The 14,532-nt window shown below is 48.9% G+C and overlaps 1 protein-coding gene across 2 annotated transcripts in view; it reads left to right on the top strand.

Moving 5' to 3' along the window:
• LOC107200237 (mitogen-activated protein kinase kinase kinase 3-like) overlaps nt 1-13,732 on the top strand; it is a 75,673-nt gene extending 61,941 nt beyond the window's left edge. For both annotated transcript variants that reach the window (XM_015618440.2, XM_015618439.2), the window contains exons 10-17: nt 1,026-1,093; nt 2,914-3,006; nt 3,957-4,151; nt 4,989-5,137; nt 5,718-5,849; nt 8,723-8,852; nt 9,421-9,598; nt 10,971-13,732. In XM_015618440.2, the coding sequence (XP_015473926.1) occupies nt 1,026-1,093; nt 2,914-3,006; nt 3,957-4,151; nt 4,989-5,137; nt 5,718-5,849; nt 8,723-8,852; nt 9,421-9,598; nt 10,971-11,199 (1,174 nt within the window). In that variant the 3' untranslated portion in view covers nt 11,200-13,732. The remainder of the gene's footprint in view (nt 1-1,025; nt 1,094-2,913; nt 3,007-3,956; nt 4,152-4,988; nt 5,138-5,717; nt 5,850-8,722; nt 8,853-9,420; nt 9,599-10,970) is intronic.
• Nucleotides 13,733-14,532: the final 800 nt, after the last annotated feature.

The following is a 14,532-nucleotide window of genomic DNA, read 5'->3' as shown; positions in this document are numbered from 1 at the left end:
GGAGCTTGGGCTGTTTGTAACATTCTGCTGTGAGCTGAGAGAAGAGCTTTAGGCTTTTAGCTCTGTTTGTGAGAGGGTGGCATGGCCTGATTCCATGTGCAAAGTGGGCAGATGTGTTCAATAAGGGTCGAGGAGCTGGAAAAGGCACAAGGAGGGCTGTATTATTCCAAGGAAGAGGAGTAAATGGGACTGGTCCTGCAAAGAGGTGATACAGGCCTAGTAGCCAGTTGTTTGGGATGGCATCAGCCCAAGAGGACAGAGCAAGTCACCAGGCTCAGTGACCAGGCTGAGGGTTAGGAACAGCACCACAAACTCCTCTTTGCCACAGCAGTGATCAGCTTTGACATGAGTAGGTTTCAGAGCACTTTACAAAGCTGATTTCTACTCTGCCCATATTTTTAAAGGAGAGTAGAAAACCCAAATGCCCAGAATCACTCTTTAAGAGCCTGGGGTGAAATTTGAATTGCTGAAATGCCCTTGTGGTGTTTTTTCATCGTCTCACTGTAGTTTAAAGACCATGAGCTTTAGGGCACCAATGCCACACTCTCCCTCCTGGTCTGGTGGGAGGCTGCATGTTCCCAGTGGTGGAGCAGAGTGTGAGGAAGGTGGGAGGTGATGTTGGAGAGAAGGAAAACCTGTGTGAGCTGAGCATGGCTGAGGGACTCTGGTGTGTACACCTGCAGCAGCTGAGCAATGTCCATGGGAAGCAGAGGTGTGTGGTTGAACACTTGATGTTGAGGGAACAGAAGCCTCTGGCCCTCCTTCTGTGCTGCCTCATGCACAGGGGTGATGATTTGGCCCCCTAATCTCAGCCTGTGACTCTGAGTTTTGCAGCACCTCTTTTATTTGCCATGGGAACAAACTGTGATCCAGCCAGAAAAACAATCTTTGCTCTTGAGCAGGATGAGGATGGGAGCTCAGTGATCAGTGCAGCTTGTGGTTTATCCTGTCCTTTCCCTAGTTTATTAATTCCATAGCCTTTCTGATATAAAAATGAATCCCTTTTCTTTTTAATCCCTTTGCAGCCCTCCCTTTCCCCAAACCCCTGTTCCTGGAAGGAAGAGCCATCCCAAAGACGGTCTTGATTGCATGGGTAAGCATTCTTGGTGGTTTATATTTGCTGAAAAGTATAAAAAGCATATAGTAAAGAGGCTGGATGAAGACTATCAGAGAGATGGCACTGCATGAAAAGTAATTAAAAGCAATCAAGCAAACCAGCTCCATGGCTTAGGTAACCCTTCAGAATTGACCCTGCAATGATCAGACATAAACGTTCTCTAAAATCAAAAGGCCCAGAGCATCAAACTCAGGCAGGGCTGCTCTTGTCTTCATTAACCCTTCTTGACTCTGCAGCAATACCTTTGGGACTGGTTTGGCATTCAATTGGCAGCAACAAGAGTCCAAACTGGGCAGCTGGGGCCCTGAGCTGGATGGATGCAAAGCTGTTGAGAGATCTGGGTTGGAAGGTGTTGCTGAGAGGGCTGTGCTCTTGTGTTTGCAGACAAATGCAAGGTGCTGAAAAGCTGGGAACAGCCTTGTAGGATCAGCTTATGTCTCTTGTCATCTGGGAGTTGCCCCTTCAGGATCTGGACTTCCTACATAGCAAGCCCCAGCTCTCTAGGGAGTTTCACCTCTTCCACCATGAATAATAATCTGCAACAGCAGTGCAAACGCTGTGAGAGAAACTGTATTGGTGCTTGCACACAGATCATAGGTTACTGCTTAATCACTTACAAACATCCAGCTGGTTAAATAATGGAAACTCTGTAATATTGTAATGACTTGCTCTATTAAAAATGAGCAAATGGCAGCCAGCCTGTGGCAGGATAACTCATTGCTGGCCTGAGGCAGGATTTCTAGATTGAGCTGCAGAGATGAAGCTGCAGTCAGCCCTTGTTGCTGAAGGTTTTAATGCTTCCCCTGTGGCATTTTGCTTTGAGACACCTCTGGGCACCGTTGCTCACACGTGGCTCACCAAGAACCTCTTGCCCTGTCCTTGTTGCTCCTCTTGCTGACCATATTTCAGCCATTATGTGCTCTTTTTGGCAATCACACCGAAGTGCAGCAGAGGCCAGGAATGGCCTCTGAGGAGCGGCTGCTGGCCCCAGGCTAAGACAAACAAACAATCAGAAGGGGCTGTGTCATTAGAACTGGATGGAGGAAAAACAGCAGGTGAAAGAAGAGGGTGGAATGACAGATATTTTAATCTCAAGTTATTTGGTGCTACCAGAAATGGCTTCCTGTGCTGTGGTTTTTATTAAAAAAATATGTCCTTATCTTGCTTGTCCATCCATCTCTCTCATCATCCAGTGTCTAAACTCTGATGTCTTTAATCCCTTCTGCATATTCTGTTTTTCTAGCATTTCATCAAATAAATATAAAAGTTTGGAGCTCTGGAGGTTTAAATTGGCTTTTAGAGGGGAGGAGTCACATCTGAGAAGAAAGAGGGGAGATATTATCTGGTTAGTCAAGTGCTGGATTTTCTATATTTCCCTGGAAATAGATGATATCAGAGCAGAGGTTTTGGAGTGGCTGTGTCTAGGCCTGATCCTGCCTGGCTGTTCTGTTTCCACACTGATTTTTTTGCATTTTCCAAGTGCAAATAAGAGGTTTTAGTGCTCTGCCTTGGAAACCAAGCATGGTCTGTGTCAATCCCCTGCCTTGCACTTGAACAGTGTGGGCCATGGTCCATAAATTCAGCAGTTAAACCTCTGCTTTTCTAACCCTGATTTTCCACTGAAGAGTTTGTGACTGTGAGCAGATTTCACAGGGAGCCTTGGGGTATGTAGGGTTGTGTAAATGAACACCTTGTCACCTCCTTCTTGCCTCTAACTCGGTGTTTCCCATAAGAAACACTCTGGGCATTTCATACGAGCTGATCTCAGATAAATGTGTCTTCTTGCCTCCTGCCAGATTTTGACATCCCATTCTGTGAGAGGTTTGGGAAAGGTGGCACCTTCCCAAGGCAGTACCATCTCTCCCAAAGTCGCAAGGACTACAGTGACGGTAAGGAAATGATGGAGACTCCAGGAGGGAGGTGATCAGCCCTTGATGGCTTGTGACACTGCCTGGGACTGGAAAGACTTGGGAAGGAGAGGTTTCTAACACAGGGAGAAGCACCAAGTGCTTTGGGATTCCCTTGTGTATTCAGAAGGGTGTTCTCTGTGAGATCTGTGGCTCTGCTCTTGGGGAGTGCTGAGCATCTACAGCCTGTCCTCTGCTTACAGCTCCTGTTTTAATTTAGCCATGGGGATGATTGGCATTTCTCATCCCTGGCAGTAGCATCCTTCCTAGTCCCCTAAATTGCTTGCTTTTGAGGATGCTTTTTGTGACCTTTACAGCAGGTTTCTCACTGAGCTTGGGGTTAGGAAACCCCCAAGCAATTTCAGAGAAGCAGTATCTGTTTGCTTCTCTGTTTTAAGCTGGTGAGCTCTGAGCTTTGGGGCCCACTCCATCACCTTTCTCCTCCTCATTCTTTCACTGTATGAGACTGCAAGTAGTGGGAGGCAAAAATTCCCATGGGAAAAGTGTACTGAGGAGGTGCAGAGAGCATATTGAGCTTTCCAGAGTGAGCTTCATCTCTCACTGACACCCCTGTGAAGGCAGGTCTGGCCTTGCTGTGTGGTCATTTGCATGTGGACTTAGGGATGGCAGGGATAATTTTCAATGTTAATCTCTGCCTGTTCAGTGTTTAATTGTGATTTACAACCAGCAAACCCCCTGATGTAATTAAACTGTTGCAAACCCCTCTGGAAAATTTCTGCATTAGATATAATGCCTGCTGTTATCAACTCTTAAATTGAATTTAAAATCTTCACAGGGCTTTGCTTCAGTTCTATTACACTTTCTTCAGTTTGAAGAGGTGAGGATTGGGCAGTGATGTGAGAAGGTGGTGGCAGGTGGATCCAAGCTGGTGTGTGTGTTCAGGCTGTAACTTCACCCCTTTTCCCCTTCAGGCAGGAGGACTTTCCCCAGGAGTTACTTCCCACAGGAGAACCTGTTCCAGCTCGTCCCTTCCAGCAGAACCAAGAGCTTTACTGGGGACAGCAAGCTCAGCACCTTGCAGTATGATGAGTACAGGCCCAAGTGTTGGAACAATTGTGAAAAGGGTCTGCAGGCCTTCAGCACCTCCCCTACAAAAGCCAGGAACTGTGAGTGAACCAAAGTCCCAAGTGCCTGAGGTCTCAGCAGTGCTGGGATTTGGCACAAAATTGAGATATTGTGACCTGCTGAGTTACTGGACATCAGCTAAGCCAGCCATGGGTAAACTTTGATTGCACTCCCACCATGAGGGACATTGCACCAGCTTCTGTCTCATGAGAAAGGTTTAGTACAACACCCTGTGTCTTCCCTTGGCCTTTGGCTGGGAGCTCTGTGGGGCCAGCTGGTGTTCAGCACTTGCTGGGCTCCAGATGATTGCTGTGTTTTGGACTGTCAGTGTGGTCACACAGCAGAAGCTTCCCAGAAGACTTGGGATGTGGGAGCAGATGAATTCTGTTCCTGGGTTTACCTTGCTGTCACCCCAGCACCTCAAGATGGCCTTGCAGGTTCCTCTGCTATTGCAAGGCTGCCCATGATGTAGAAGCTGGTGCTTTTTGGGCCTGTTTAGTGATGGGTAACATCCTAGAAATGACCAGTGAGATAAAACTCCTGACTGGTCCTGCCTGGGTTGCTGCAGCTATCCTGTATTCTGATCAACACTCCCACAGCAGAAGGGAAATTCCAGTGTTGGCTAAGAAAACAGTTTCTAGAGGAAAGACTCTTAATGAAATAGGACTCTTCTGGGATTTGTTTGTGCATTATGCTAATGCAGACTGGGACACATTCCCCCCATACCAATAGCACCAGGGTAATTAAATCTGTTTTGTCCTGGTATCCCTGGGAGAGAGTGGCTCACTGACTGCCCTGTGCTCTGTAGAGTCAGGTGGACCCCGATGCTGAAGTCTCCCTGCTGTGCTCCTCTCTCAACCCTCCCCTCTCTCCTGCAGCCCTGCAGGCACCTGTGAACTGGAGGCTGGGGAAGCTGCTGGGAAGAGGAGCTTTTGGGGAAGTTTATCTCTGCTATGATGCTGACACCGGGCGGGAGCTGTCAGTGAAGCAGGTGCCTTTCGACCCTGACAGCCAGGAGACAAGTAAAGTGAGTACAGGGGCAGGACTTTCTGCAGCACCTTGGGGAATTGTGGGCTCAGGATGGAGGTGTCCATGTCCCCAGAAGGCAGTGTGTGGAGACAGGCTGTTGTTTTCCCTCCCTGGAGTAGTCCTGAACGGCTTGTGGCACCAGTCACAGTGCTCTGGTGACTTCTCTGTCTCCCAGTTCCTTGGTTACATTGGCCTGCTCTGTGTCAGGTATCTTTTGCAGCTCTGCCTGATCTCCTTCACTTGTGTCCTTCTTGCTCCCTTCACCTTCTCCCTATTCTGCTCAGTGACTTTGTTGAAATCTTCCAGAAAAAACTGCTTAAACAAAAGGAATAAGAATAAGAATAAGAATAAGAATAAGAATAAGAATAAGAATAAGACCTGTCTCAAAGCCAAGCCCTGTCTTTTTCCTTGCCTTTCCCTTAAGGCAGTGGTCCTTATTTCTGAGCCTCATGTGACCATGTCTTTGTGGGCAGCTTCACAGCTGCTACAAAAGCTGTGCTCAGCACAGAGCTGTATTTGTATCATGTTCCCAAAGACACCATTCCCTTTCATCAGGCAGCCTGTCTGGTTTGTTACAGGAGGTGAATGCTTTAGAATGTGAGATTCAGCTGTTGAAGACTCTCCGTCACGACAGGATCGTGCAGTACTACGGGTGCCTGCGGGATCCTGAGGAGAAGAAACTGTCTATCTTTGTGGAATACATGCCAGGAGTAAGTGTAGTTCCTGCTAGAGATTGTCCTGAGTGGCAGAAAACAGATTTAGAGTTTTCTGGACTTTGGTGAAATTTGTATCTGTCCAGCTGAGCTGCTTTATAGCTGATGAACCAGGCCAAAGCAGTGGATGCATCCCTAAGGCTTGGGAGAGCTTAGGATGTGAGCCAGATGTCATGGTGAAGCCCCTCAACAAGCACTGGGTGTGATGAAAAACCTTGCAGGCAGGTTTTAGGTTTGAATCCTGCAGCAGGGTGTGTTCACAGTCTGGAATCTGAGCTTGGTGAGTGCGGGACATGATCCAGATCTTGCTGCAAACACTGTGGCCTGAGCCCATCCTTAAGTATTTACTGCAAATCCCTGCAGGACAAGCTAATAGTACAACTGTCCACCCACAGCTGTCACCAATTATTTGTGGCTTTCAGCACGTGTGTATTAAAAACAGTGGTATTCACTTAGTCTTCTGCTGAGCTTTTTGTGGGCAGCATTATCCTCTTGTGCATGAGTGGCTTCAGTTTGTGGCTTTGCTGATATAGGATGAAATAGCCACGGGGAAAAAGATCAGAATGCTTTGAGGGAGTTTAGGCAGGGGCTGGAGAATGTACATGGGTGAGTTGAGCATCTCTTTGTGTTGGGGAGTTTGTGAATTACATCAGCCATTAGACTGATGGTGTAAAACAGCATAATGCTATTTACATTGCTGGAGGATGTGTTCTCCTAAGTCTCTTCTATCCAGCTGGATTTGTTTCCCAGAGTGTGGGAGAATAAACCCTTGTTTACACAGAGATTTGTAAGGTCAGAAGGGACAATTAAGTCATTTGGTTGCAAAAAATTTTGGTTGTTAAGCAAATGTGCTAGAGGCTCCCTGAATGCATCTTGCATGTGAGTGATCAGGTGGACTTCCATGCCTCTGAGTCCCTTCCAAGCCCTGTCCTTCCCCTGTCCCTGTGGGAATCTTGCCTTCAGGCCCTAACACAAGGCGTGGACCCAGAGGAGTAAATCCCAGAACTCCAGCAGTTCCCTTGCTGCTTATTCCACAGCGTGCTGATGTTTGTTAGCAGCCAGGAAACCAGCATTTGATGCAGGGGCAGTGTCCAGCAGAGCTGGAAATTCAGAGTTTGTTTTTTTAAATGATAAAGCCGAGCTCTGACCAAATACTGATTGACTTTGCTGCTGCAACAACAGCTCATTTGACAAAAGCAGCTCAGGGCTCTGATTTCCAAGGCTAGTGGGAGTGAGGGAGTTCCCAAAACTTGCAGGACAGCAGCTCTGCAAAGCTGGGTCTGGCCAAGCTTTCAGCTTAAGAGTCAGTTTGGCAAAACCTTCACAGGGCCAAGTTTGGGTGCACCCTTTGGCTGCCATTCTTATGATGGCCCTCAGTTATAGCTGACTTTGTAGTTTCTGTCCTGCCCATAAACTTGTTTTTTTAAATTATACTTGGAAAACAGAATGGTCCATTTGACCACAGGCCTTAAAGAGCCAGTTTCCCCTTCTTGTTTGATATCCCCTCATCAGGGTGAGGGAGGGCAGGATAAGAAATCTGTTTTGGTTGTGGTGAGGGAACGTTCCCTGCAAACAGGTTATATTGAGGGGGTCATTTAGAGCTGCTTGGGTTGCTTCAGCAGTGCTGAGAAAGGAAGAGGAGAGGCCCATCCACAGGATCACCACCAGCCTCAGAAGAAGCCAAAGCAGTAGCTGGGCAGAGCAGCAGCAGAGATGGGTGGATGTGGAAAAGCTGATACAGTTTGAGGGGCTGGCTTGGAGCAGAGCAGCCACTGTTCCCAGAATAGGACTGGCAATCTTGGATCAACCCCAGAGCTGCAGGACAGGCAGAAACAGGATGAGTTTCCCCTCCCACTTCCCAGCTAACCTAAATACTGGAGGTAGAGCTGAGTGTGAACCCCAGATCTGCCTCTGGTTCATCCCTGCTAAAACCCAGCTCTGGCACAATGAGACACATCCATTTCCAAGTGACCCAAAAATACAGCTAAAACCAAGGGGATCAACCTGCAGCAGGTGATAAATGTCTGCACCCCTGCTTCCTTTCCTCTTTGATCAATACCATCAAACCAGTTTAAGCCTGCATGCCTGGGTCAGAAATTCAAGGACTTGCAAATTATCTACCCTGGGTGGTCTTGTTGGAGCAGTCCCTTGTGGGGCTGGTGGTGCCTCATGGCTGTAGGTGCTCCTTGCTGTGCAAAGTTTTGGGAGATGGTTTTCAAAGACTGACTCATTATCTTGACCCTAAAGAACTGGTTCTCTACAACTCCCTGAAAGGAGATTGTAGACAGGTGGGAGTTGGTCTTTTCTCGCAGGTAACAAGTGATAGGAAAAGAGGACGTGGCCTCAAGCTGCAGCAGCAAGATTTAGACTGGGTATTAGGAATAATTTCTTCACTGAAAGGGTTGTCAAGCATCAGAATAGGCTGCCCAGGGAAGTGGTGGAATCACCATCGTTGGAAATGCTCACAAAAACATGGTTCAGTGGTGGACCTGGCAGTGCTGGGTTAATGGTTGGAATGGATGGACGCAGAGGCTTTTTTCCAACCTTAAATATTCTATGAATCTAATTAATCAAGCTGATCTTCCCGTTTGAGTTGGAATTCCTCATCAGTTTGATCCTTCTCAGTGAGCTGTTGGTGACACCCCTCCAGCCACTAGAGGGGGAAGAATGTCTGTGGTGTTGGCAGGGATCTGGGACACAGGGACACGTCTGTGGTCTGTTCACTTAGTGGATTTCTGCTGTTCCTACAAATAAAGTTTGGGGTATTTTTTGAGCTGGAAGACGGAGTGGTCAGGAGGATTTAAGAACTGGCTGTGACATGATGGTTTCTCTGGTCCTTACAGTTGGTGTGTGTTGTTTCTTTGCAACAGGGCTCAATAAAGGACCAGCTAAAAGCTTACGGTGCTCTGACCGAGAATGTCACACGGAAGTACACCAGGCAGATCCTGCAGGGAGTCTTCTACCTACACAGCAATATGATTGTCCACAGGGATATTAAAGGTCAGTGGATGATAGAGAGGCTTCTTACTTGCTTGGGTTTGTTCAGCCCAGCCTCCCCCCTGCCCCAGGACAAATCCTTGTGCACAGCAAAGTGCTGGGATCTTCTATTTGAAGTATTCTTGCCCCTGCCCTTCACCAGATTGAAACATGAAAATCTTGAGCAAGTAGCTGAAACCAAAATCCTGTGCTGTTTTCTCTCCCAAGTATTATTGTTAGGTGCACTTACACGTCTGAAAATCTGTTGTAACATATCCAAGAACTGAGAGGCTCTGGCATTTGGAGAGGTCTGAGGCTCCTTTCGGTGTCTGTGGGTGGGCAGGATGATCTGTTTGCCCTCAGGCACTGCTCAGTTTTGGCAAACCTGCTGAATGAGGGGATGCTGGTGGGAGCCAACTCTCCTGGAGAGCAGCTGCCTTAGGACAGAAGGATTTGAAATAATGCAGAGTCCAACCCCTTTGGGCTCTCTCCTGCCTGGCTTTTGGCCTGTGCTCTTCCTGCTCTCCTCGCTGTAGCCACTTCAGGTTGCTGCTTCATTTCTTGAGGGTCTTGTCTTTTCTTCTCACCCCAGGTGCCAATATTCTGAGAGATTCTGCTGGAAATGTGAAACTTGGAGATTTTGGGGCCAGCAAACGCATCCAGACCATCTGCATGTCTGGGACTGGGATTAAATCTGTCACAGGAACACCATACTGGATGAGCCCCGAGGTTATCAGTGGAGAGGGCTATGGAAGGAAAGCTGATGTGTGGTAAGGAATGCAATAAAAAACCCCACCACTTCTACTTAAACCAAACAATCCTTTTGGGAAGCTGTAGTAGGAGCAACAGGTATAGCTAGTAGTTGGAAGCAGTGCAGAGGATGGAAAATAGAAGATACATGTTAGGATCAACTGTGCAGATATCCAGAGGAAACAACTTATAGCTGAGTTCCCAAAACAGGAGCACTCAGAATCACAGCTTGCTTTTGGAAGCTCTTGTCGTGTGTGAGTCTCACATCCAGCTCATTTTCTAACAGCTTTTTAATTTTGGAAAGTAGGTTGATAACAAAACTCACTAAAAGACCTGTTGAGTTTTGGTGGCCCTGATTTTGGGTTCACTAAGCTCAGCTCAGAGGCTCCAGGGATCTTCAGTGGCATTGCCAAATCTACTGCTGGATGTTTGCATGTTGCTCAGGCACAAAGATAACCAAAATCGTTGGCTGCTTGTGAATGTGTTGATCTGTGGAGGATGACAGATGGAGCCTGGAGGAGTTGAGATGGCAGTACTAATCTTCCCAGTATGTGAGGAGGAAGCAATGTCTTCTCAGTGTGGTAGGATGCCCAAGCAAAGAGGGTCAACATTAAATAATCCTTCCAAGAGAACCCTAATTGGGTGGGAAAACCTAGAAAGTCCTTAGCAGGCATCCATGTACCCTGCACCTCCTGCACTGGCTGATGGGAGGGAAATGTTTAATTTTTAATTTTTTTAGGCCCAATAGGTTAGGTTTAGGATAGGTTTAAATTTTCAGGATTGTTCATGAATAGAGGTGGCAGAGTATCTCTGCTGAGACCAGGATTCCTGAGCAAGCTGAGGGAAACCTCTCAGGCTCTTTGCTGCTCATCCCACATGTTCCTTCTCAGGTACACCTCAGAGAGGAAGTTGGGTGTAGGCAAACGTGTTTCATTGTGGCTCAGCTTCCTTGGGAACTACATGCCATTGCTGAAACTCTGCTGTCTGAAGCTGTGCATTGGTTTCCCTTCAGGGGAGGCTCCAGCGGGCTTTTATGAGACTTAGTATCTGCCGGTTAACTTGGCATCTTCCTGAGCTTTTATGAGACTTAGTATCTGCCAGTTAACCTGGCATCTTCCTGAGCTTTTATGGAACTTATTACCTGCCAGTTAAAGTGGGCAGAATTGCCATCAGCTGTAAGGCAGGCTTGTGTGTTCACTCCTGCTGTGGGAATCGAGTGCCCAGTGTGACCAGGGAGCTTCAGGGTCCCAGACATTCCAGGGATAAGTGCCCATCTCCCGCAGGTTCGCTGCCTGCACAGTCCCTTCAGGCAGGTGCAATGCCAGAGCTGGTTAGATTTGAGCTGCAGGGCCAGCCCCGCAGTCCCTCACCCTGCGCTTGGCGTCCTTGCAGGAGCGTGGCCTGCACCGTGGTGGAGATGTTAACGGAGAAGCCGCCCTGGGCAGAGTTCGAGGCCATGGCAGCGATTTTTAAAATCGCCACGCAGCCGACCAACCCCCAGCTCCCCGACGGCGTCTCCAGCTCCTGCCGCAACTTCCTCAAGCAGATCTTCGTGGAGGAGAAGCGGAGGCCGACGGCCGAGGACCTGCTGAGACACCCTTTCGTCAACTGCGGGCTCTGAGCGCTGGCAGCGGGGATGGGAAGCGCCGGCAGGAAGGGTCGGAGCTGGCCCGGGGCTGTCCCGAGGTCCCTCCTCGCTCGCTGCTGCCCCGGCCCCGCCGCCTTGTTGGATTTTCAAGCTGCGCTCGGGATTGTTGGCGCCGGGAATTGAGAGCGAGGGATTTCCCGGCCTGCGCGGGTGCTGGACCACGTAACCTCCCTGCTGCCAGCGGTACCGGGGCCGTCCCCCCTCGGCAAGGAACTGCTCTCCTGGGGAAGTGTGGCAAGCGGGAAATGTCCCCCCGCCGGGGGAATCGGATGCTCAGTGGCCATCACCGCCTTTCGCAGAGGAACAGACAGGGCCTTCAGCCAAGCCGGAGGAGATGATCCTCAGACCACGGAGTCGGGGGGACCTGGGGGTCCCCGCTGACAAGGGGACCAGCCCCGCTGGAGCAGCTGGCGGCTCCGGCGGGGCGGCGTTTCACACTGTCCTGTGCCTTACGCGGTTACAATCAAGGAGTGATGCTCGGCTCGGATCTGGTGTGAGGATGCAGCAGCCGTGTTGACTTTGCCTTGGCGTGTGTGTGTGTGCGTGTGTGAGTCTGGGAACGAGGGGGTCTTCTCGGGGTGCAGGAGGTCTCTGCCGGGTACACCCGCGGACGGATGCCCGGACCCCTGCCACGGGCTGAGGGATGGTTCAGCGATGGTGGTGGTGTTAAAATGCTGGTGATGGTGGCGGTGGGCAGGGCTGAGCAGCAGCCAGATTGTGCTGAGAGCCGTCAGGATTCAGGTGGGAAATGAAGGGAATCTCAGCAAGGACGGCTCTGCTCACAGCCACAGTTCTGCTGAGAACTGCTGCTGCTCTGGGGCTGGAGGGATGCCATCGTGTTCTGGAAGTGCAGGGAGAGCCCAGTGGATCTCTGCAAAACCCAAGAGAGTGCCTAAAATTAGGCAGAGAGGACTGGTGCCTGTGAATCTGGGTGCGTCCTCCTCTGGGTACCTCCTCCTCTGTGCCTTTTGGACCATCCCCAGGTCCAGGGAAGGAGAGCCCCACTTCTGTGGTGGAGCCCAAGGGAGCAGCTGCAGGACAATGGAGCCTCAGACTGGGAAAGTGAAGCTGCAGCACTCGAGGGCAGCTGGAAGCAGATTCCTTCCTGCAGTAGGTTTGAAGTTGTATGAGAGAACAGGTCAGTCAAAAGCAGAGCTGGGCTACAGCCTCTGACCAGCACTGCCCTGCTGGAAAACCTGGGCAGGAAGCACACAGAGTCCCTGGAAGCTAGTTAATTAATTAACCTATCAGATCCTGGGGGGGTTTGGGATATATAAATTGTACCATCCCACCTCCCCCTTTTCTGCTGCATCTGCTGTTTCCACTGACTCAGCAAAGGGTTCAAAAAGCAGGTACCAGGAGGTTCCATCCTCAGGCCAGTGTGTCAGACACAGGTTTATTTTAATGCTGGTTTTCAGTGTAAATGAAAAATTTTGCTTAGACTTAAGAGGAAAGTGACAAATTGGTTGTTTGTGTGAACACATCCTTGAATTCTTCCCTGTGGAAGATATCAAGATTTTGCACTGCTGGTTGTGGTGGTGAGAGCATGTCCATTTCCTCAGCTCTGAACAGAGAAGCAGGATTTAGGAGGTTGCCCATCGTGGCTGTGGATGTCCCACAGGGTTCAGGGTCAGAGTTGGATATGGCTTGGAGCAACCTGGTCCAGTGAAAAAGTGTCCCTGCCTCATGGCAAGGGGTTGGAATGAGATGAGCTCTAAGGTCCCTTCCAACACAAACCACTCAAAGATGTTAAGATTTTAAGAGTTCTTTCAGTTTTTAAAAAATAAACACTGTGAGTATTAGGGCAAATACAAAGAAACACCTGAAAGAATTCCCTATAAATTTGTCTGAAAGCTACCAAGGCCATTTATTGCCAGGCCAGGTTCCAGGGAAGCTGGGGGGCAATGCTGGAGCAGCACCAGGGGTTGTGTCAGTCAGCCATGGTGGTGATGGGCAGCTCCCCACAGGGAGGGGGAAGAATCTCCTTTGCTGAGGGGAATGAAGAATTTTATTCTGTGAATAGGACCAAATCCATCAGTCTGGTCAGTAATATGGGATGGGTGGAAACAAACATAAGGGAAAAAAAAAATCAGCCTTGTCTGGGAACAGGTTTGGCAGAAGAGGGTAACAAAGTGTGTGTTCACCAAAGCTAAAAAAAAAAAAAAATCAAAACCATTTTTAAGCTGTTTTCTCTTCTTTCATTAAAACTGTTTGGTTTGGGTTTTCTCAGCCCTTCAGTGGTGGGTGGGTGTTTTCCTTCTTTTCAAAGATTTCAGAGCCAAAGGGGGCTCCTGGCTGCCCCAAAATGTTCCCAGGGCCCTCAAGCCACCTAACTCCTCCCGTGGATGGATGTGGTGAGTGTGAGTGTGTGTGAGTGTGCGTGTGAGACACTCCTCAGGTGCCTTTGCCTTTCTGGTTTGTAAAACCCTTGCAGTCTTCTGATGTACAGAATGGAACTAGGAAAAGCAAATGGAATTATTCTGCCATGTAAAGTTATTTTCTGTTTGTTTGGTTTGTTTTTATTTTATTTTGCCTGTAGCGGACCCTGTGGCTTTCCCTTCGTGCTGCCATGTGTCCACAGAGAAATTAATTCCTTTTAGGGGCTGGGCTGGAACAGGGCATTGGAACGGGCTGTCCAGGAGAGTGGTGCAGTCACCATCCCTGGAAGTGTTCAGAAGGCATGTGGATATGGCATTTGGGAATGTGGTTTGGTTGGATTCAATGATCTCGGAGGTCTTTTCTAACCTCAGCAATTCCATGAGCCTACATTTCTATTGCCTGTCCCCTGCACCCCAGCACAGCCCCTTCCCAAAGGGCAGTTCCCAGTGTGGGTGGAGGGCACATGGGGCACTTGGTGTGACCATCCCGGGGGCAGTGGGGGTGGGGGGTGACAAAGATTTGACGGTTCCTGGGTTTTTCTGGAACAGATGGAGCTGCGCAGCTCTCTGAGCTGATGTTTTGGCATGTCCCTGTGTCCTGACGCTCCACCTTGGACTCTGAATGCACAGGCTTTTGTGCTTCTAAACTTAATTTTCATTTATTTTTATTTTTTTTATTATTTTAAAATTTTGAGTATTTTTCTTTATTTATATTTCATCTTCATTTTCCCACTCCTCCCCCCATTTCCCGATTTTCTCTATCCTTTACATTTTTCCCCTTTCTTTTTTCTCCTTCCCCCTTACCTTCCCCCTTTCCCCCCTTCCCTCTTTTTCCTCCCTGTTTCCCTCCTTTGCCCCTTTTTTCACATCTCCCTTCCCTTCCCTTCCCTTCCCTTCCCTTCCCTTCCCTTCCCTTCCCTTCCCTTCC

Source organism: Parus major, chromosome 2 (assembly GCF_001522545.3).
Source record: "Parus major isolate Abel chromosome 2, Parus_major1.1, whole genome shotgun sequence".
Lineage (NCBI taxonomy): Eukaryota > Metazoa > Chordata > Aves > Passeriformes > Paridae > Parus > Parus major.
Note: the sequence above shows the minus strand (reverse complement) of the source record. Positions and strands in the feature narration are given on the sequence as shown.